At 36.8% G+C, this 24,738-nt stretch overlaps 1 protein-coding gene across 1 annotated transcript; it reads right to left on the reverse strand.

Moving 5' to 3' along the window:
• Nucleotides 1–489: 489 nt before the first annotated feature.
• On the reverse strand, nucleotides 490–12,832 carry LOC107829631 (G-type lectin S-receptor-like serine/threonine-protein kinase CES101). The gene is made up of 9 exons (XM_075243220.1): nucleotides 12,302–12,832; nucleotides 11,841–12,229; nucleotides 6,265–6,829; nucleotides 2,037–2,132; nucleotides 1,746–1,942; nucleotides 1,442–1,652; nucleotides 1,110–1,347; nucleotides 930–1,017; nucleotides 490–789 (listed from the first exon to the last, which is right to left on the reverse strand). The coding sequence occupies exons 1-9, from the start codon at nucleotides 12,447–12,449 to the stop codon at nucleotides 490–492; spliced, it is 2,232 nt and encodes a 743-aa protein (XP_075099321.1). The 5' UTR covers nucleotides 12,450–12,832.
• Between the last annotated feature and the right edge of the window lie 11,906 nt (nucleotides 12,833–24,738).

Consider the following 24,738-nt stretch of genomic DNA (forward strand, 5'->3'; position numbering starts at 1 on the left):
ATAATTATATTCACTAGTTAAATATATAAAAATATACATTGATTATTAATAAAAATATGTATATTATACATTAATATTTTAATATATATTTTACATGATATTAATTTTAGGAAAAATTATACGGTGTAGTTTTCCATTAATGTAACTTTAAGATTAGAGCGAGTCCTCACAAAATCAACAGCTGCACAGATTGGTTCTCTGGGCTTTGATTACACACAGAAGCAGCGTTAGCCAATTTTCAGCAGGCTGCTAGAGCGAGCTCATTAACTATCTTCCAGCCTGCAAGAGCGATCTCAGCTATTATTACCTGAGTATGATGCAGTCACTAGGACTGAACCCACTGCATTGGTGATACCCTCACCAATTTTTACCTCCTAACACCACAAACATGAGATGGATTATAGATGCAGGACTGATTCAAACCACAAGGACACGTGTTTTTCTTATATAGTTACTGTGTTCAATCATTAACCGAATGTGTCAGAAGTCTTATCTTGCTTCAAGGACAGTGATGGACAAATCATTAACCGAACATTGTTCTGCAGATGAATTTGATTCAGCTTCATTTCTTCCTGTGAAAAATGCTGGTTGTTTCGCAGGAGGCATTGCCATACTTTCATTACCAAGCATTGAGATAATATCAGACATTGTTGGCCTATCTGCTGCACCTTCTTGTACACATAATAGTCCGACATGAATAACTCGTAATAACAGTTTAGTGTCACACACATCTCCAAGAGCTGGATCCTTCAATTCCAATGCACACCCTTCCTTCCATAATTCCCATGCCTAATCCAGAATGATCTATTATCTCAAATTTCGTAATTTTAATACTAAAACTTAAAAAGGGTGTCAAGAAAACTTACATAACCTATTAAGTTGAGTGCGCGATCAAGTTGTTTTAAGCTAGTAGTTCTATGACCACTCACAATTTCAAGCATTAAGACTCCAAAACTGAAGACATCAGACTTGATTGAGAATGCGCCTTCCATGGCGAACTCGGGAGCCATGTAACCACTGCGTAAAGACAGAAATTTCCTACTCAATCACTATGAATATTCTACATGTTTTGTGAATTGATATCAAGAAATAACACAAGTTCAACTCACTATGTTCCTACAACCCTGCGAGTCACTGCCTCCGTCTCGTTCTGTTTGAAAATTCTAGCCAAACCAAAATCAGCTATCTTGGGATTCATGTTTTCATCCAACAGCACATTACTAGCTTTAAGATCCCTATGTATCACTCTCGTTCTTGAGTATTTGTGAAGATAGAGCAATCCTTGAGCAATTCCTTCAATAATGTCAAAACGTTTCTGCCAATCCACTAGCTTCTTTCTTTCCGGATCTGCCAAAGACAGAAAGCATTTCATCAAAATTTTCGAAAACTACTTGATGATTACGTCTTTTTTTTTTTTTTTTTTTTTGGAATAATAACAAACCAAAGAGGAAGAAGTCCAAGCTCTTGTTGCGCATGTACTCATATATCAACATCTTTTCATCTCCATGAATACAACATCCTATAACTCGAACTAGATTTGTGTGCTGAACTTTGGCAATTAGTACAAGCTCATTCTTGAACTCCACAAGCCCTTGACCTGATGTCCTTGAAAGTCTCTTGACTGTAACCTCTCTCCCTTCTGGAAATTTTCCCTGTCAGAGATTTTTTTTTAAAGGTAATTTCAGTTATGCAGTGATGGTACTAAGCAAGTTTTTTGGGCACATATAACATGGGTGTAAATATACCTTATAAACAGGTCCAAAACCACCCTCTCCGAGCTTGTTTTCACTCGAGAAGTTGTTTGTGGCTGCCAATATGAATCCAAAGCTATATATCTTCAAATTATGCACTTCCCTTCCATCTTCTTCTCTCAAATTTGTGTTGTTGAAGCTGTCTGACGCTTTCAACTCACGTATATACTCTTCCTCCTTTTCTTTCTCAACTGTACATGCAAGAGAAGTTTGTAGATATTTATACACGATCCACATAATTGATAAACAACATACTAGTTACTAAATCACTTTTTGGAGATTTACCTTGTAGTTTGCATCTTTTCATTATAATGTAGAAGATGAAACCAGATATAAGCAAAGGGATAACAATCACTATCCATGTCCAAGTTTTTTGTTTTCCTGCACCCATAGTGTCACACCTCCTTTTTGCGCGCCCGCCCCGAAGGATAAATGCGCGAGGGAGTTTTTCCAATTTAAGTGACAATATTCGAAATGAGATTATTTATTTGATTCAGAGTCTCCACTTGGGAAAGGTTTGGCTTTTGGTGTCCCAAGTCACCGGTTTATCTTGAATCCCAAATCGAGGAAATTTTCGACTTTTCCAAATGAAGTCTGCGAACCAGAAATTCTAAGTAAGGAATTCTGTTGACCCGAGGGAAGGTGTTAGGCACCCTCGAATCCCGTGGTTCTAGCACGGTCGCTTAAATTGTTATAATGGCTAAATATCTGATTAAATACATGTTGTGACTTATGTGCTTTTATTAAGTTTAAAACCGCTTTTATTATTATCATTTATTTTTATAGAATTGCAACGTCGTGAAAATGCATCTCGAACCACGTCACAATCAATGCACCCGTGATCGTCAACACATTTTGACTCTGTTGAGATTTGGATTTGGGTCACATCAATGTGCACCCGTGTTTAAGAAGGTTAAATTATTAAAGGTGCGCCTAAAGTAACTAGCGTATTGTTATTTTGGGAAGGCCGTAAAATTCGCTAAACGGCCTGTCCCGAATTCTAAGTATTTTAATCTATACATTTAGAGGGCCCCGCAGCTTGTGCATTTTTTGTTTGTCGAGGCTCGTCTCATTTTTATTTAAAAGGATAAACCTACAGTGACTATATTTCTATTAAGTTCATCTCTAAAATAAAGAAAATCTCTCAATTAATTACATGCTAAAACGTAACTTATTAGTTATTAGTTTACGGCTAATGCGAATGGAAAATCGCGACCGAGTTTGTACAAAGAAAAACTGTTTTCATTTTTTATATTATGTTATTCAATAATACTAGAACATGGGATTGACCATGATATCGAAACAGATTAATTATTCTCCGATTAATTTAAACAAACATTATTAGATGAAGAAAGTATACATATGCAACCTCATTATCATTAATCATTCAACTACATCTTTATACGAAGAAAGAAAAATTAATATTCAAACACAAATCTAAACAGGAGAGATTCAACAGAAACAAAGCCTGATTAATATTTCATTTCTCTTCAATCCGAGAGTATACAAATGTGTACCTGGAAATGGCGGTACAAGAACAAAAGAAGGAGAAGTCAGCAGCAATAATAACACAACAACAGCAGGTTCAACAACACCGCAAACCAGTAATAACCCGTAGAATGACCCAGCAATGGATTGAAAAAAAATCAGCAATACCAAAGTGCAATCACAGTCAAAGCAGAAGAGAGATGGATACAAGATGCAGTAGTTTACTGATTTTGAATAACACTCGAGAAAAGACAAACAGAATTTATTTAAGTAGAAGTTCAAGTTGTCTTTCTCTTCTTCAAAACTCTACCACACTTCTTCAGATTTTCAGAAAGTATTACTCTCAAAAATATTCTCCCAAATAATAATCCTTTCCCTCTCTAAGTCTTACTTTTCTCTCTTTTTGTTCAAGTCTAAGTTTTTTTCTCTAAGTCTAGTCCTCTTTTAATGTCAAGAAATGACTCTATATATAGCAAGACAAATCTTCAATTCCCAACCCCCAAATTATTCCCTCAATGGCATGCTTTGCCCCACTTATTAATGTTTTCTTTATTTTAAACTTTGTCCCCCATGCCTACATTAAATAAATACCATATTCCCAACCCATTACAATATGTCCCCCATGCCTACATTAAACAAGTGCAAGATTCCTCCCCATTATGTTTTGTCTTGTCCCCCATTATATTAAACAAGTACATCAAAAACTCCACCCCATTATATTTGTCCCCCATGCTTAACATAAAGAATCAAAAATAATGTTCAATTACCAAACTACCCCTCCGACCTTATTGCAATTACCATTTTACCCCTGAACGGATTGCAATTTACCAAATTACCCCCATCAGCTCTAAACACTCAATTAATCATAACTCAACCAAAATATAGTCAATATGACCAATTTCTCAACAATCTTCAACAACAAATCATATGAACACGATGAACAACACAACTCCAAATTGATGGAAATAAATCAACCATATCGGGAACCAATCCTGGTTAATTTAGACCAATCAACCATATCGGGAACCAATCCTGGTTAATTTAGACCATCAATGGATGAACAAGGATACAACAATACAAACAACAAAATACACGATTCAAATTAAATCAACAAATCACAAACAAACATAAACTCACATTAAATCACTGGATTTACACATGATCTTCAAACAAATATGAACATGAACTAAATCTATTTTTCAAACAACAAAACATGACGGATTCACATGACTCAAACAACATTAATAATTTCTGGAAAACACATAACAACATGAAACAAATTGAAGAAATAATTGATTAAATTTCAATTTGAATTCAACAATCATTAAAACTAACGAATATTTACTTAAACAATAATACAAACATGAAATAAACATGAAAAACAACTAATTAACTTCCATTTGAAATCTGAAAATTAATTTAACAAAATACATGAACAAACTAAAAATTAATTCAAACGATAAACAAAACAAACATTTGTTGATTTTAGATTCGAAAATATCAAAACAAAATACGGGTAAAAATAAAACTCAAAATCTACCAACCGGATTGAAACGAAATACGTACGGACTGTTTTGTCGACCAAAGCTTAGAACAAACGACGATGAAAACAAACTGTCCGGAACCGAGTATCGCACCAAGATAACTTGTCGCCGAAGACGACCACGAACGGACGACCAAAGAAGATGGCCGCCCGTCACAAGAAGATGGCCTGTGAAGCAGCTGGGGCGTGTTTGGTTACGAAGAAGAAACTGGCGCGGGCAGCAGTGATGGTTCTGTGAAGACGCAGCAACGGGGGGGACTGGACGAGGCAGCAGGCGGCGCCGGGACGAGGTCGATGAAACAGAAGGCAGAAACAGTTGGTTCAGGGCAGCCATGGACGACGAACAGCTGTTCGTTGAAGGAGGATAACGGAGCGAAGTAGCAGCAGCTCGGAGCATATGACTCGGTGGGGCAGCAGCTCGCGAAAACAAGCATTGGTTGCTCGAGCTGTTCGCAGTCGAAGACGAAGCAGTAATGGAGGTCGTTCGGATGGGGAAGGTGAAGCAGAAGGCAGCGCAGTAGCAGCTGCGTAAGCAACAATGGCGACTGGCCATGGTGAGCAGCTTGGAAATAAGACGACGATGGTCGTTTCGAAGAAGATGAAGAGTTTGAGGTGAGCAGGAGTTGGTGTCGATAGGGAGGCAGCCATGGGAGCTGCTTGTGTGGAAGGGGAGGTAGCCATGGATGGCTTGGGGTGTTTTGTGTTTTTGGAGAAGAAGAAACCAAAAATGGGGGCGGATGGTTTATGTCTCTTTTTTAGGGTTTTTTTGTTCTTTTTTTTTCTTTTGTTTTGTGTCTTTGAAATGCAAGATAGGGGTATTGGGTTATGGATTGGGTTAATGGGGTGGACCGGGTCGACCCATGTGGAGATGGACTGGGTCATGGAGAAGGTTGGACAAATGTTTGGGCCTGGGGTTGAAAATTGAAGAAGTGGCCCAATCCGATTTTTATTTGTATTTTAGTTATCTTTTCTTCTTTTATTTTCTAAAACTAAATTATAAAAATACTTAAATTATTATTAAGAACTAAATTAAGTCATAAAATCGCAAATTAACTCCCAATAACAATTAACGCACAATTAAGTAATAATTAAGCATAAAATTGTTCATTTGGACATTAAATGCTAAAAATGCAAAAGATGCCTATTTTTTGTAATTTTAATTTTCGTAAAACTAATTTAATTACTAACAATTGTAGAATGAAATCCTACATGCAAAATGCGACATATTTTTATATTTTTTATTAATTTAATAAATAAGCAAACATAGGCAAATACAAATAATTATCCAAAAATATCACAAAAATACTCAAAATTGCACACCAAGGAAAATTATTTTATTTTGCATTTTCTGGGAGTATTTCTCATATAGGGCAAAAATCACATGCTTACACATAGCATTATTGAATGTTATATGGTTGACCCTTGACCTATACAATCTATATACGTTAATAAACAAGGTGTGTTACTGATATAAAGATTTACTTTTAGATGATTTTGATGAAACCAGAACATATTTTTTCACTGCGTTACCACTCTCATCGACTTGAAACTCTCCATTTCCGCTCCAAATAATGCAGCCTGTTTCAGCGCTGCTGGTGGCGAAGGCAACATAATTGCAGTCCTCCCAGCACTTGTGCATACAATCACCAAGACTAATGCTTGCATTATCATAATAGTAGCTAGAATAAGATCTATCAGTAAAGTATGCACTCTTTTCCATAAATTTATCTCCATCCTTTCGGCACTTAGGCAACTGAGTAGAGACACAACCATCGTCACTTTCATAACCATAACAGAATTCATTATAAAGCGCGTATATACGACTGTCTTCACCACCGCCAATAATAGCCCCATATGAAGAAAACTCAAAACTTGGGAAACTTCCTTCTGGAGCGTCAAATTGGACGAACACGCCATCCTTTTCAGACACCAAGCTGGGATTATAGTGATATCTGTTAAAAGAATCATTCAAATTAGCTAAGAATGGAAAACCTTGATTTCTCCAAGAGCCACTAGTCCAATAAACCCCGCCCCTTCGACGTATAACCTGTTGCGGAAGCCAAATGTATATAGTGTGAATAAGTCACAACTACTATACCAAAAATTATGACAGCCACCAAATAATAAATAAGACAATAAAGCAACAATAAAGGGAACACCAGAATTTACGAGGTTCGGCTAATTTTGCCTACTCCTCGGACACAACCAATATTTTATTTCACTCCAAAAATACAAGTGAAATAATACTAAAGAGAGAAGATACAAATGCCTTAAACAGATGAGAAGGCAAATGAGAGGTGTATATCAATCCTAAACATTAGGCCTTCTTTTATAGGGGAAAAATCCCCCCAAACTTAACTCCCAACCAATGTGGGACTTTGACATTTTGCCAAACTTCAACAAATCTCCACCTTGGCAAAATTCCACATTTTCAATTCTCTCTCAATAACAAATTTTGGTTGTGTCTTCATCTTCAATCTTCAGTGTTCAACAATGTTGATCAAATCCAAACAATGTTGAAACTTGACCGCAGTCACCACCTTTGTCAGCATATCAGCAGGATTCTCTGTAGTATGAATTTTCTTCACCGTGACTCCACCTTCTTCGATGATTTCTCGTACGAAATGATACCGAACATCAATGTGCTTCGTCCTTGCATGATAAACTTGGTTCTTCGCTAATTGAATAGCACTTTGACTATTACAAAAAATTGTGATACCTTTTTGTTCAACACCAAGCTCCTTTAGCAATCCTTGAAGCCAAATTGCCTCTTTCACAGCATCTGTAATAGCCATGTACTCTGCCTCTGTTGTAGACAAAGCAACTGTTGACTGCAAAGTAGACTTCCAACTAACTGGTGCCTTTGCAAAAGTAAACACATAACCAGTAGTTGATCTTCGTTTGTCCATATCACCCGCAAAATCTGAGTCACAATATCCAACTACAAACTGATTGTCTTCCTGCTCAAAAACTAACCCGACATCTACAATATTATGAATATACCGTAGAATCCACTTTACAGCTTGCCAATGCTCCTTCCCTGGATTGTGCATATATCTGCTAATAACTCCAACAGCTTGTGAAATGTCAGGCCTTGTGCAAACCATTGCATACATCAAGCTACCAACAGCATTTGCGTATGGTACCTTTGACATATACTCTCGTTCAGCTTCATTCATTGGCGACATAGTAGTACTTAGCTTAAAATGGGAAGCAAGTGGAGTACTAACTGGCTTAGTCTTGTCATCTATGCCAAAACGTTGAAGTACTCTCTTCAAATATTCCTTTTGAGATAAACAGAGTTTCTTTGAACGTCTATCTCTAATTATCTCCATGCCAAGAATTTTCTTTGCCTCACCCAAATCCTTCATCTCGAACTCCTTCTTCAGTTGAATCTTCAACTTATCAATTTCTTCCAAATTCTTGGAAGCTATCAACATATCATCAACATATAGGAGAAGATATACAAAGGAACCATCTTTAAGCTTGTGCAAATACACACAATGATCGTATTTGCTTCTCTTGTACCCTTGCCGCAACATAAACTCGTCAAATCGCTTGTACCATTGTCTAGAAGATTGTTTCAATCCGTACAACGATTTTTCAAGTTTGCACACCATATTTTCTTTTCCAGCAACTTTGAATCCTTCTGGCTGAGTCATGTAGATTTCCTCCTCCAAGTTTCCATGTAAAAACGCAGTTTTTACATCCATCTGAACTAGTTCCAAATCCAATTGTGCTACCAAAGCCAACATAATTCTAATGGAGGAATGTTTTACAACTGGAGAAAACACTTCATTGTAATCAATTCCCTCCTTTTGAGCATATCCTTTGGCCACCAATCTTGCTTTGTAGCGAACATCTACTTGGTTAGGAAATCCTTCCTTCTTTGCAAATACCCATTTGCACCCAATTGCTTTCTTTCCCTTCGGGAGATTGGCCAATCTCCATGTATGATTCTGATGAAGGGACTGTATTTCATCATTCATGGCAATCCTCCACTTATCTTCTTCTGAACTTTGGACAGCGTCTTTATAAGTAGTAGGAACATCATCAGCTACAATTGAGGTTGCACAAGCAACCGTCTCTATGAGACGAACAGGTTTCGTTATTGTTCTTTTTGGCCTGCTGGTTGCTATTGATTCAAGTTGTTGTTGAGATTCCTGAGTTGGAATCTCCTCTACTGGCTCTCCTTCCAGAGGGTAATCTTCATTTGTTTCCTCCTCTGCTTCTTGTGTAGGAAAAATAAATTTTCCCTCAAACTCCACCTGCTTAGAAGCACCTTCATTTTGTTTGGTATCTTCTGTTACCTTATTTACCATAGCAAATTCATCAAAGGTAACATCTCTGCTGAATATTACTTTCTTTGTCATAGGGCACCATAAGCGATATCCTTTGACTCCAGAAGTAATTCCCATAAAAATAGCCTTCTTTGCCCTTGGATCCAATTTTGACTCCGTCACATGATAATATGCAGTTGAGCCAAACACGTGCAAAGAGTTATAATCTACAGCAGGTTTTCCGTACCATTTTTCAAATGGTGTTTTGCCATCAATAGCAGCAGATGGTAGACGATTAATGAGGTGACATGCATATGTAATTGCCTCAGCCCAAAATTCTTTGCCCAAGCCAGCATTGGACAACATACACCGTACCTTCTCCAGCAAGGTCCGGTTCATACGTTCTGCCACTCCATTCTGTTGTGGTGTATGTCTAACAGTGAAGTGTCGGACGATGCCATCATTTTCACAGACCTTATTGAAATGATCATTTTTGTATTCACCTCCATTGTCTGTGCGAATACACTTGATCCTCCTGCCTGTTTGATTCTCCACCATCATCTTCCATTTGAGAAAAATTCCCAGCACTTCATCTTTGTTTTTCATTGTATACACCCACACTCTTCGAGAAAAATCATCAACAAAGGTTACAAAATAGTGCTTCCCACCCAATGAAGGTGTTTTGGAAGGACCCCAAACATCAGAGTGTACATAATCCAAAATGCCTTTAGTATTATGGATCGCTGTACCAAATTTAACCCTTGTCTGTTTCCCTTTGACACAATGCTCACAAAACTCCAAGTTGCAAGCCTTTACTCCTTTTAACAATCCTTGATCTGATAGAGTTTTCAAGGATTTTCCTCCAGCATGTCCCAAGCGCATGTGCCATAGCTTGGTTGCTTCTGCCTCTTTGTCGTCACTGGATGTTACTGTCGCTGTCCCAATAACTGTACTGCCACGATAGCGGTACATATTATTATTCTTCCGATTAGCCTTCATTACCACTAGTGCACCGGAGCATACTCTCATCACTCCATTTTCTACAATGATTTTGAACCCTTTTGATTCTAGGGCTCCCACAGAGATGAGATTCTTCTTCAAATCCGGTACATATCGAACATCTATCAATGTTCTGATCATTCCATCATGGTTCCTTAATCGTATTGAACCAATGCCATATGAGGTAAGAGGGCTGTTATCCGCTGTGTGGATGACTCCATATTCTCCTTCTTGAAATTCCATGAACCAGTCCCTGTTGGGACACATATGATAGCTACAAGCCGAGTCCATCAACCATATGTCTGATGATGTTGATGACTCTGTTGTAACTAATGAGAAGTCTGAATCATCACAATCAGCTACATTTGAATCCATAATAGCCTTTCCATTGTTATGTTTGGCCTTATTCTTCAACTTCGGACAGTCTTTCTTCCAGTGCCCTTTTTCTCGACAAAAGGCACATTCATCTTTACTGGGTCTGGATCTTGACTTGGATCTTCCCTTCTTTGTCCTCGTTTGATTTTGAGGACGACCCCTCACAAACAGTGCTTCTCCTTCTCCGCCCTTCTGTTTTTCTCGCTTTCTTTGTTCATAGCTGTACAAAGCTGAACAAACTTCTCTGAGAGAAATTTCGTCATTTCCATGGAGTAGAGTAGTTTCAAGGTGCTCGTACTCATCAGGAAGTGACGCCAACAACATTAAGGCCAAGTCACCATCATCATAAGTTGTATCCATATTTTGCAAATCTGTGACCAACTTATTGAAACTGGTGATATGTTCATTCATCGTGGTACCAGGAACATAGGTGAAGTGAAACAGTCTCTTCTTCATGTACAATTTATTTTGACTGTTTTTCTTCAAAAATTTATCCTCCAGTGCTTTCCATAATTTACTTGCAGAAGTTTCCTTTGTGTATGGATATTTCTGCTCTCTAGCAAGGTATGATCGAATGGTACCGCAAGCAACACGGTTGATAATTCTCCAATCTTCTTCTCCAATAACATCTGGTTTCTTTTCTTCAATGGCCAGATCTAGCCCTTGTTGAAAAAGGACATCTAGAACCTCGCCTTGCCACATCCCAAAATGTCCGGACCCGTCAAAAATTTCTACCGCAAATTTCGCATTTGACACAATTCTTGTCATAAGCGAAGATGCCAATGATGACGTATTGTTGACACTTGATGTAGATTCTTCTTGTTTATTGTCCCCCATATTTGACACAAATATTATTTAATAGCTGACGACACAAATCAAGATTATTTCCTTTCTGATGTAGAAGATCAGACTAAGCTGCAACTACAGAGCATACTCAGACAGAACCTTGACTCAGTTACCAAGATAAATCTTTTCTGATGTGGAAGATCAGACTATGCTGCAACCACAGAGCATACTTAGACAGTACCTTGGCTCTGATACCAATTGTTGCGGAAGCCAAATGTATATAGTGTGAATAAGTCACAACTACTATACCAAAAATTATGACAGCCACCAAATAATAAATAAGACAATAAAGCAACAATAAAGGGAACACCAGAATTTACGAGGTTCGGCTAATTTTGCCTACTCCTCGGACACAACCAATATTTTATTTCACTCCAAAAATACAAGTGAAATAATACTAAAGAGAGAAGATACAAATGCCTTAAACAGATGAGAAGGCAAATGAGAGGTGTATATCAATCCTAAACATTAGGCCTTCTTTTATAGGGGAAAAATCCCCCCCAAACTTAACTCCCAACCAATGTGGGACTTTGACATTTTGCCAAACTTCAACATAACCAACTGAAATGCATCTTGAACTGACTCCAAACTTAGAGTAAAAGCCCCCGAGGCCGGAGTATAAATATTCAACCAAGAAGTTAAAGTCCAGTTCTGCTTTGTTGTAAGGTTATAACCAAGCTTCATGCCAGGCAAAAGAGAATCGGTAGGATGATCAAAGCTTTGCCATAAAGTACTATTCCGAGTTTCATCCTGAAGCACAAAATTTCCAGAATCTTCAAGTCTAGCTATTAAACTTCCTGTCAATAAAGGAGGGGCAATATTCACAACTGTCTTCCCTCCACTGGTGATTTTCAATATTCCTGTAGAATCTATGGTGAGCAATCCTGAGTTGTTCAATATAGGTGTATTCCGATTGGCTACCCATAATTTCTTATCTCGTGGATCACCTGCATACCATATTCCAAGATAACTTTCATTCGTTTCTGGGATAGAGAAAAATCCTAAGTTGAACTTTCCACCTTCTGATTCAAGTAATTGTGAGTGATTGAGTTCATCACCAGGCTTCATTGAGGTTATTGCAGCTACACATGAAAGGTTAATGACACATTTTCTGCTGCAGAATAAGGTCAAGATGAGGAAGAAGATGTAATTGGCTAAAGAATTCATTTTGGTAGCTAGAGACAAGTTGATTCAGATAATAACAATATGATCATCTCTTTAGAGTGTTTTCGGTTGTTCAAAGCCATAAGTGCAGCTCAGAATAGTCAATGATTTGAAACATTTTTCAGCAAGATTTTTTCAAGTTTTTTCTGAGTACAAATGATATCCACATGTTTCTTGTAGGAAAGCTTGTGGAAAGAGATTATCATGACTTTACATAGCAACAATTTTGACCAATTCCTATTTGGTGTTTGTTGTTTCTTCTGATTAAACTTTGACGGTCTATGTCAGTAGATTTAGACGATATTCAATTACTTTTGATTCCGATAAATAAGTTAGTATTCGATGTTTCATATTGATTAATACTCATAGAAAATTGTATTTTATTCTTTTCATGCCTAATTATTAACTTATATTTTAATATTTTTTTCATTTATAATTATCTATTTAAATCTTTGTATGGCCATATGAATATCAACTAACAAGTGTACTGCGTGAATTGGTATACACGTGCGCCATACATTATTGAGAAACTAATAATTATAAAGGTGGAAAATTTAAAAGTTAAAAGTTGAATTACTAAAATATTCTTCTAAATTAATAGTTTTATTTAGGTATTTAATAATATTTAAATAAAAGAAAATTTTTAATTTAAAGTGCCTCTTCCAAAAGTTGTCTTATTTCAGAGGGTAACTATAAATGCTAGTATTAATTTTTTCTAAAAGCAAAATATATCAAGATGATGACTTTGTGGTATAATAGAATGTTAAAATCCATTTTAAACGAGATAAACATAAAAAGGAGGAAAGACCGATCAATAAATGAAATTGCCGAAATTTTTTCCTTTGAACTGTTTGAAAGTCATCCAACTTGAGTTATGAGACTAAGAATGGTTTCTTTTCATTTTCAGGACGAAAGAAGAAAAAAATGGACACATATTTCTTTATGTTGTCCAATTGTTATTTTCTTGATTTTTAATATGTAAAAAAAGTATCACGCACATTGTTAAAAATTCTCTCAGAAAATGATTATGGGATGGATGGCTTTCAGTATTACAAGCATTTTGAGTCCCTTTTTTAATTTCAAAATGAACGGCTTTGTTGTCTAAAGAAATTTGAATCTCTTTATGTTAACAGTCGGCAATGCATTCATCATTGCCACATGGCTAAACACAAAAGAGAAATTGCACTCTTTCCTAAGTATGTAAAACGATGCAAAGAAATTTACAGGGTTTCGGCTCCTCGAAAATGACTTTAACTTCAGCAATCAACGTGATATACAAAAGCAATTAATTATTTTCATAATCATACTCATGCTGCCACAAGTTCTTTTTGTATAAATTAGCATTGGGAAATTTTTGTTGTACTTCATTATTAATTTCTTATGGTGGGTATGGATGAAAATTGATGTTTAACTTAAAGTATATATATATTTACATGTATATCGCCTCATATTTTACTTTTGTTTCGTGAATTTAAGATGTGAAATGTATTGATTTATATTAATTTGATGTGTTTTTATGTGTAGGAATGATCCGGGAGCAATCGTGGACGACAACCGATATTTGTGAAATTAGAGCCAAAACGGACGAAAACAGGAAAGTTGGGCAGTGCAGCGCCACAAGCAGCGCCTAGCCCTACCTGTGGCGCCAGAAACAGAACACTCAAGTTGGCAGCGCCGTGAATTTTCTCCAATTTCGCCCGAGACATGATTATTTCGGCCCTAGACCTGCCCAACACATATAAAAGCCAGATTAAATATATTTTTGAAAGGAGGACGCCACTTTGGAGGGATCTAACATACTTGGGAGGAGAATTCACGTGGAGGAATACACACCACGCTTGGAGGAGGCTTCTAACTAGTTTTTCTTCTCCTCTCTTCTTTTAATTTCATAGTTCATTAGTTCTAGAGTTTTGGGTGTTACATGAACGTTGTAGTTTGAAGCTTGAATTATTCTTATTATTTTATCATATTAGTTTATTTATTCAATTTTGCGCTTAATTATTTGATTTCTTGATCACCAATTGAATACTATCTACGAATCTAGGATTGAACTCCGGAGAGGGAATTCTAGTTTGCATATAAGATTGAGTAGAGCAAGATCTTATCTCTGGGGGAGGGGGGGGGGGGTTCCGATTAGGATAGGAATATACCTAATCGCTTTGCTTGGTTACTACACAGGAATTATAAATGCGTTCTTGTTAATCCTAATTCCATAGGAATATAGGCGTTGGGTTAGCTTGAATAGGAGAGTTGTACTTCGGGAGAAGGCTATGAGCAATATTAACCCTGTCAACCAATAAACCAGATAAATAAATTAGACGATTTAAGTGGAAAACTCACTGAAATTGTTAGCTAACCCATAGCTCTAGAAAATTCACTCACATTAAATTCGTCTCTATAATTCGCTAACTTGTTTTCTTTAATCTCTTAATTTGTTACTCTAGATGAATTTTTGTTAAATATTCATACGTTAGGATTCACTTGAATAGATTAGTTGTTTGATTTAATTTAGTTGATAGTTAATCACAAGTCCCTGTGGGTACAATATCTGGACTTACAATCCTGTATTACTTGTCGACCACGTATACTTGCGTTTGCGTTTGGGAGCAATAAGTTTTTGGTGCCGTTGACGGGGACTTAGAAATTAACTATTTTACTAGATTAGATTTTTACTTTTTATCTATTTAAGTTTTTCATTTTAGTTTAGTGTAGTTAGTATTATAATTTTTTTAATGGCATCTTTGAACGAAAAGTGGTGGGATGGTAAGTATTCTTGTTTTTGTGATCCTTGTCCATATTGTAAAGGACCCCACTTATGGAAATATTGTAAAACTATTCCTAGTACCGAGTTGTGTGCACCATCTCCTTCCTGTACTATTTGTGATAAAAAGTGGAATAATTGTCCTAAGTGTTGTTATCTTACTCCAATCCCTTCTTATGTTGATTTTAATAATTCTTGTGAGTTTGGCAGGAGTAACAAATTGGATGATGTGGAACATGATGTTCGCATTCTTGATATGCACATGAAATTATTAGAGGAATATGGAGGTTTCCGTGAGAAAATTACGAATGAGATGCAACAATTTATAGAAGGAAGAGCTGAACTGGGACAAGAGATCGATCAATTTGGCAGTTCTATACACGACTTAGAGGCTCAATTGAGTGCAAAGATTGATGCATGTAACTCCTAACAATTTAGTGATGAGTTGTATGAAGCTGAAAAAGATCTCCTAGGCCAAATTGAGGAGCTAAAACGAGAATACTAATCACTAGACCATATTTTTGTTGATGATGTCGACGTTGATGGAGTATGTATTACTGAAGATGTCAAAAATAATGCAGTTTTGGAGTTGCGGCGTCTTGGTCCTCATTCTAAACATTTTTCTACATTATGTTTGGATGGAGACATGGAGATCGAGCCTATGGAGGAGTCAATGGATGAGGAACAAAGTGTTTATATTTTGAAATTTGCTACATCAAGGAGACAAAACGACATCCCTCACTTAAAAGCCAAGAAGTGCAAGATGCGATATTATTTACTTGGTTCCTTTATTTTTACACCACCGCCACAGGAATGTGACAGAAAAATTGATGCAAAAGTGGGGGCACAATTCATATCTTCAAAGTGGAAGGAAAAGTGGTGAAAGTGATGGCGTCGTGCCGCGACGTTAAATCTAGCGCTTGTTGAGAAGCAATCCAATTATATTTTTTTTCTTTTTTCTTTATATTTTATTGTATTTTTTTGTAGTATTGTTTTTGTGTTTTGTAGGAGTAGGAGCATGGAGTCAAAGCCAATAGGCATGTGCAAAATCGAGCAGGCGGTAGAAACTGAGTGTGAGGTACCCGCATAAATAATCATACTTGGGAGAAGTCTGAGTATCCCGTGAGCTGCTAATATTTCGGCCTTTGGCCTATCAGGGAGTCTCTTTTACCCTCTTGTTATTTTCAATGCGCATTGAGTACATTGTACAATTTTAAGTGTGGGGTGAGGAGATTGTCTGGGTAATTTTTCGTGCGATCCTAGTTTAGTTGTAGTACTCTTTCTTAGTATATTAGCTTTGTGAGAAAAAAAACGAAAAAAAAGAATGAAAAATTAAAAAATTTGGACTTTTCACGACAATGGATTTTGTGGACAACCTTCTTGAAGGATTATGGTCCAATAAAAAAAGGGTGAAAAATAGAAAAATCCAAAAATATATCTTTTATTTTTCTTTAGGTAGCAATAATTCCCCCATGGTTTTTCTTTATGTATCGGTTCTTTTCCATGGGATATAGTTTGAATCGGGTAGTAATTTTTTTTATTTTTTCGAGTAGATTAGGACTTTAGAAAATAAAAGGAGGAAGATTGATGAACTTAGGCTCCTTTGACTTGTTTGATAGTAGCATATTTAAGCTTTGACATATGGAGTATCTTCCCAATGTTTTCAAATTGTTCATGATGCCTTGATGAAATTGGATAGCATGTTTTGTGACGGCTATGTCTCTTTTGCTTGACTTATATTCACTTTGTGCTTAATGCTTAATATCTTGTGGCTTCGTGAATACTTGCATTGTTTGAGAGTCGACATGAGACCGTCCTTAGTGAGTCATGTGCCATGTGTGAAGTGAGATTTTGTGTTATCCATGTTATTGTGATTGAGTCTAGAACTTGCGCGATATGTGAGTCAAAGCGAAATTTTAGGTGATGATCGGTTTGAAAAATAATTTTAGGCCTTCTTTGATCTTTTTGAGCTTAATTGCTTATCACAAATTAAATTTATCCCTAGTTACCCCTTTTGAGCCTAAAGACTTTTATTTGGCACCCACATTACGAGCCTATACCTTTTTGTTCTTAAATGATATTATTTTGATCCCATTACCTCTTATGGCACTTTAATTGTGAAATGAGCGCTAGAAAAAGTAAGGACTAAGTGTGGGGTGGCTTTTGAGTGAAACCAATAGAAGAAAAAATGTGCACTTGTTTTGTAAACTAATACACCACTAGTGGAAATTGAAAAAGGAAAAAGAATAGTTGAAAGAAAAAAAGAAGAAAAAGAAAGAAAAATTCGAAAAGAAAAAGAGAAGGAAAAATTGAGATGATTAAATTGTTGTCTTATTCTTGCTAGTGGGGTATAAATTAAAGTAGTGCTTAAAGAAAGAGGGAATCATTTTGGGAGTGATCTTGTTTGTGAAATTGAATTGGATTGAAGATTTGCGCTTAAAATTTGTTATGTGATGTGTTAAAGTGCTTAGGAGGGTGAACCACTAATCCTAAATATATCCTACATGTTTCTTAGCCCACATTACAACCATATACAGTCCAAATTGATTTTAGATCGAGTTAGCCTACATTTGTCACGACCCCAAACCGGACCCGGTCGTGATGGTGCCTCTCGTGAAGACAAGGCCATCCAACACCATTCCCCAAATTCATTTTTAATAATTTTAATAAGTCAATTTAAGTCATTTATAAGAATAAATCCCAAAAATTTAGCGAAATAGAACAAATGCGGAAATAGATACAGCCCGACATCGGGGTGTCACAAGTCACAAGCATCTACTAAGGTCTAAATACAACGAAAAGTCTGAAAATGTACTAAATACAGTCTAATGAAATCAAGAGGGAGAAAAACAGTGCTGCGAACGTCAGCAACTACCTTGCTAAACTCTGATGACTCTGCCTTTGATCAACCAATACCCGCTACCGGGTTCAGAAATACCTAAATATGCACACAAGGTGCAGGGAGTAATGTGAGTACTCCGACTTGGTGAGTAATAATAATAAATGAAGACTGAGCGATAAGAAATCACGTAAAGGCACGTCAACAGGCTATAAAGAAGCAGTAAAAGCCAACAAAAAAAATGAAACAATGGAAATATGTAAAGCCACTTTAGTTCAGTTTAAGCTTCTTTAGAAATGCCTTTTTAACAGTTAAACAATTAAATGCAAAGCAGTTAGAACAGATAAACACATAAGAATCCTCCCCTCGGGCACAATGTGAATAGAATTCGCCCCTAGGGCAATATCATGGAACAATCACTAGCCCCTCGGGCTATATCTCATATCACAATGGGTACCCGCGCTCACTGGGTGTGTGCAGACTCCTGGAGGGGCTCCTTACGGCCCAAGAGCAATATCAAGCCATCTCGTGGCATATTCAATAGGCTCTCAGCCTCATATCAATAAGCCACCTCGTGACGTACAATCTCAGGCCCTCGGCCTCATAATCATAATCAATGTATCACTGCTGCGCCGTGCAATCCGACCCAAAAGTATCCTCACAACATAGGCCCTCATCCTTACTCAGTCAAAATCTTATAAGTCACTCGGGCAACAGTAAAACATGATGCTCAACCCAAAATGTCATTGAAAATATCATTTAATATGTTAAAACAGAGTAAACATGGTTGAGTTATGAAAATAGTAGAATATAGCATGACTGAGTTTAAGTATAAGATCAAAATAGTGAGAAAATATCGGGAAAAGTCCCCTAAGGGTTCAAATAGTTGACACGAGGCCCAAATATGGCATTCAACCAAAACATGATGATAGCAAATAGTTTTTAGTCAAATACGCGGTAAAACAATCATTCGGGATGGACTAAGTCACAATCCCCAATAGTGCACAACCCCACGCTCATCATCTAGCATGTGCGTCACTTCAATATAGCACAATGATGTGCAATCCGGGGTTTCATACCCTTTGGACAATATTTACAATCATTACTCATCTCGATCCGGTCTAAACTCTAGCCCGCGATGCCTTTGCCCTCATGAATCGACCTCCGAATTCTCCAAATCTAGCCATAATCAGTACATAACCATTAAAATATGCTAAGGGAGCAAAGCCCAATTGAAAATATCCAATTTACATTAACAATTCCGAAATTGCTCAAACCCGGCCCCCGGGCCCACGTCTCGAATTCCAATAAAAGTTACAAAACTAAAATCCTTACATTCTCAAGAGTTTATACATACCAAGAACATCAAAATCGGACATCAAATGCCCATTCAAATCCCCAAAAGAATCCTCAAACTTTTCTTCCATTTTCCCCCAATTTTCACTCTAATTTCTCAAATTAAATGATGAAATTCAAGACTAAATCATGGAATTAAACCAAATATGGGTGAAGAATACTTATCCCAATAGCTCCACTGAAAATCTCCTCAAATTTCACCTTCTCCCGAACTCTCCAATGGTTTTTGTGATATTGGACTTAAACCCTCGATTTTGAACTTAAACATTCTGCCCAGATATTTCCTTCATCGCGATCGCGGAATTTCCTCGCGACCGCGAAGCACAACAATGGACTGACCCTCAATTGCCTTACGCTATCGCAGAAACACAGTCGCGATCGCGGATAACAAACTCACAAAATAACGCTAACGCGACCAACACTACACGATCGCGTAGAGAAATTCATTCACCTCACGACTGCCCCAAATCCTTCTTCGCGATCGCGACCTTAGCCACGCGGTCGCGATAGCCAACTCTACAGACCTTTGCAATTGCAGACCCAAATTGGCGATCGCATAAGACAAATTTCCAGCTGCCCCTCAACAGACCTACGCGATCGCAAACCCTTCTACGCGATCGCTGAGAACAAAAGTCTACAACATAACTGAAGCCAAATATGCAATTTCTCAAACATACAATTGGTCCATTTAACCACCCGAAACTCACCGAGGCCCTCGGGACCTCAACCAAACATGCCAACATATCTCATAACATCATTCAAACTTGTTCCAACCTTCGGAACGCTCAAGACAACATCAAAACACCAAAATCACATCGAATTCAAGCCTAAGAATTCTAAAACTTCCAAATTTCGCTTTCGATCAAAAAGTCTATCAAACCTCGTCCAAATGACCTGAAACATTGCAGATACGTCACAAATGACACAACGGACCTACTTCAACTTCTGAAATTCCATTCCGGCCCCTATATCAGATTCACCTATTAACCAAAAAACGCCAAAATCCTAATTTCGCCAATTCAAGCCTAAACCTTCCACGGACCTCCAAAATACATTCCGATCACGCTCCTAAGTCCCAAATCACCTTATAGAGCTAACCAAATCATAAAAATTCCAATCCAAGATCATATACTAACAAGTCAAAACTTGGTCAAACCTTTCAAATTTTAAGCTTCAATCTGAGAACTGTTCTTCCAAATCCATTCCGATTACCCTGAAAACCAAAACCAACAATTTACATAAGTCATAATACATAACACGGGACTAGTAATGCCCGAGAACTGGCAAGCGAAGTGAAAAAGCTCAAAACAACCGGTCGGGTCGTTACATCATTAGTGGAGATTTACATTATGGGCAAGCATATGGTACTTTTTGCATGCATGTGACTTCTTTGTGAGAGTGAGAGATTTTTTTTGATAGATGTGAGTCCTTAAATTATATTTGATCATGATATTCAAATGTGTGGATTCAACTTACTCTCTTATTCTTGTTGTGAGGGCACATGGTTCACAAGGGATAGGTAACATTATTAGACTTCTCCGTGATTTTGGTTGTTCAAGCCATGGGTGCATTGTGATATATATTAAGACGGCTTTTAAGGTTAGGATTGTTATGAGCACTTGTCTTTATTGTGAATATGTGAAGAATGACATAAGTAAAGGGAAGTGTAAGTGATTGCATAAGCTACAGTTTAATTGTTGATATCAACCATGGTCATTGGTATATTGTATGTTGAAAAAAATAAAATTAAGTAGCTCTTCCCTAATTGAGATGTACGGTGTTGAGGGTATATTTGTTAGTCTCATTGCTCGAGGATGAACAAGAGTCTAAGTGTGGGGTGTTGATGTTTAGCTTAAAGTATATATATTTATATGTATATCGCCTCATATTTTACTTTTGTTTCGTGAATTTAGGATGTGAAATGTATTGATTTATATTAATTTGATGTATTTTTATGTGCAGGAATGATCCGAGAGAAATCGGGGGCGATATGTGCGAAATTAGAGCCAAAACGGACGAAAACAGGAAAGTTGGACAGTGCATCGCCACACGCAGCGCCTAGCCTTACCTGTGGCACCAGAAACAGAACACTCAAGTTGGTAGCGCTGTGGAGGGCACCTGGCGCTAGCCAGGGCGCCAATAACGTGAATTTTCTCCAATTTGGCCCGGGACATGGTTATTTCGGCCTTAAACCTTCCCAACACGTATAAAAGCAAGACTATACATATTTTTGAAAAGAGGACGCCACTTTGGAGGGATCTAACATACTTGGGAGGAGAATTCACGTGGAGAAACATACACCACACTTGGAGGAGGCTTCTAACTAGTTTTTCTTCTTCTCTCTTCTTTTAATTTCATAGTTCATTAATTCTAGAGTTTTGGATGCTACATGAACGTTATAGTTTGAAGCTTGAATTATTCTTATTATTTTATCATATTGGTTTATTTATTCAATCTTGTGCTTAATTATTTGATTTCTTGATCACCAATTGAATACTATCTACGAATCTAGGATTGAGCTTGGGAGAGGGAATTCTAGATTGCATATAAGATTGAGTAGAGCAAGATCTTAACTCTTAGGAAGGGCGAATTTGCGGTTAGGATATGAATATACCTAATCGCCTTGCTTGGTTACTATACAGGAATTATAAATGCATTCTTGTTAATCCTAATTCCATAGGAATATAGGCATTAGGTTAGCTTGAATAGGCGAGTTGTACTTCGGGAGAAGGCTATGAGCAACATTAACCCTGTCAACCAATAAACCAGATAAGTTAATTAGATGATTTAAGTGGAAAACTCAACGGAATTGTTAGCTAACTCATAGCTCTAGAATATTCACTCACATTGAATTCGTCTCTATAATTCGCCAACTTGTTTTCTTTAATTTTTTAATTTGTTACTCTAAATTTTAGTTAAATATTCATACGTTAAGATTCACTTGAATAGATTAATTGTTTGGTTTAATTTAGTTGATAGTTAATGACAAGTTCCTGTGGGTATGATATCTGAATTTATAATCCTGTATTACTTGTCGACCACGTATACTTGCGTGTGCGTTTGGGAGCAACAAAAATCTATTTATTTCTCCTTGCCGCACCTTTCTTGTTTACCTTTGGCGCGTGCGGCCTATGTTGAGGTACGTTGATTTGTTGGATTATTTTGGAGTTGTTTATGAATGAAAAAGATATAAAAGTGCAATTTTTTTTGTATGTCCTTACTTTTATGTTGTTTATGATTATTGAAAACTTATCATGTGTGCTAAATGGAAGTAACTTACCTTATTTGGTATATGCTAAAGTATGGTATAAGCGTATGCTGGTTTAGTATTCATAAATTACAGCCGTAATAATAAATTTCTGCTTTAATTTCCTTCCTTGATCTATTTTGGAGATTAAAAAGAGAGATGAATATGATAAGAGATGTCCAAAAAGCAATAGTATTAATTATGTTTAGGAATGAAAATATACAAATTAAAAAAATGTAATGAAGAAGTTACAAACTTTAGAAATATATATGTCCAACTCATGATTTTCAAGGGTACGGTTGGATCAAAACCTTGATTAGTAGTATATGGTATATCTTTATTAATTGTCAGGTAGTTCTTACTTCTGTAATTTTAAAGCTCAGGAAGGTGTTTATACGTGAAGTGAAATATATGGATTAAATTTTTTTCTTTATTAAGTTAAGTAATATAATATGTATATTTTTTCTAAAGAATATATCATTCATTGATGTTTATAGGTGAAGTGAAATATATGGACTAAATTTGTTTCTTTATTGAGTTAAGTAATATAATACGTATATTCTTTTAAAGAAGTTTCCGTTCATTGAGTTACAATACACGTGCAACGTGCGTGCAGAGAGACTAGTCTCTTTAAAATTTATAATCCCAAAACCGGTAGTACAAGTCATAAGATCTACAGAGTTTGCTAGAAAATCTCTAAAATACAACTGTCTCGAAGTAAGAGTGAACAATGTAAACACAAAATAATAAGGCGACTCTGAAGACTGCAAACATAGAAACAAGTTTACCTTGAGTATCCACAACAACGATTCACACAGCTACTAACGATCAAATACCTGAATCTGCACAAAAATTGTGCAGAAGTGTAGTATGAGTATACCACAACGGTACCCAATAAGTATCAAGACTAACCTCGATGGAGTAGTGACGAGGAAAAGTCAAGACACCTATTGGACTAAATAACCTGACAAGTATAAATACAGAACAACAGAGTACAATATCTATATAAAGACTACAAAAAGTGACAACGATATGGTAATTGCAGTAAGAAAAGGAAAACGGCAACTAACAGCGGAACATCATAATAATAACAGAGTAGGATGAGTGGAACACAATTAAAATTCGGTGATCACAGATAAAGGACATTCAAGTAATAACTTAACAAAAATGTCCGCTTTCACACCAGGTTTTAGCCAACCATCACGAGGTACCAAACCTCAGAGTATTCACAATTCACCGGTCCAAATTTTGGAACCCTAACCGCTTGGCATCCTATGCCCTCATTACAAATTTATAACCACACTGGCGACTCACGTACCAAGAGAGTCATTCTCACATAGAAGGCAAGTAACAAGGGTGTGCATAAATACTCAGCAATATCAAGATCCATCCTCTTAACCGATAGGAGTGCTTAACTACGTGTATGATTGTGCAAGTGTTCTAACATAGATCATGCCAACTAGTAAGTTTAGAAAAAGAAACGGACAACACGTAAAATGTTTTCCCACAATTTCCACAAAACAGAATTCCCACAGGTAAATGCATCACTACACAAATATCAATAACAAGAATACCCCCAGGCCATCACAAGTCAATCCCTGACATAGCCTACCTTGTCTCGCCTCGTGTGCAATAATAAAGTAAGTGCCCGCCTTATCTCGCCACACGTGCAATATAATATTTCCAACTTGTCTCGCCACATGCGCAACCCCCCATATATATATCCCGTCTTGTCACGCCGATCAAATGTAATAATAACACGCCAGGAACCTCGTGCAATCCAATAACACTCGCATGACAAAAATCTCGTGCATCACAATAAGTACAACCGCACGATAAAAACCTTGTGCATCACAATGACAACCGCATGGTAGAAAGCTCGTGCATCACAACAACAAGTACAACAACAACAATGACAATAAATACAAGAGTACACAAGTAAATCAACTCAAGAACTTTCGATCACAAAGAAACGGTAAATCTAGTTCACAAGGAATAACCACACTAGAGAATACTAGGCGTAATAAGAACAGCTCAACAAGAGAGAAAATAATATGTAACAACGATCCCATAATATGCAATTCAACAA

Source organism: Nicotiana tabacum, chromosome 3 (assembly GCF_000715075.1).
Source record: "Nicotiana tabacum cultivar K326 chromosome 3, ASM71507v2, whole genome shotgun sequence".
In the NCBI taxonomy this organism is placed as follows: domain Eukaryota; kingdom Viridiplantae; phylum Streptophyta; class Magnoliopsida; order Solanales; family Solanaceae; genus Nicotiana; species Nicotiana tabacum.

Excerpts from the sequence above, each read along its gene's own strand:
- LOC107829631 (XM_075243220.1), bottom strand. The coding sequence starts at position 12,449 with ATGAATTCTTTAGCCAATTACATCTTCTTCCTCATCTTGACCTTATTC. Across the intron at positions 2,133-6,264 it reads TTCATCAAAATCATCTAAAA|GAAAACAAAAAACTTGGACA; the intron begins GTAAATCTTTAT and ends CTATGGGTGCAG. Across the intron at positions 1,943-2,036 it reads GAAAAGATGCAAACTACAAG|TTGAGAAAGAAAAGGAGGAA; the intron begins GTAAATCTCCAA and ends TTGCATGTACAG.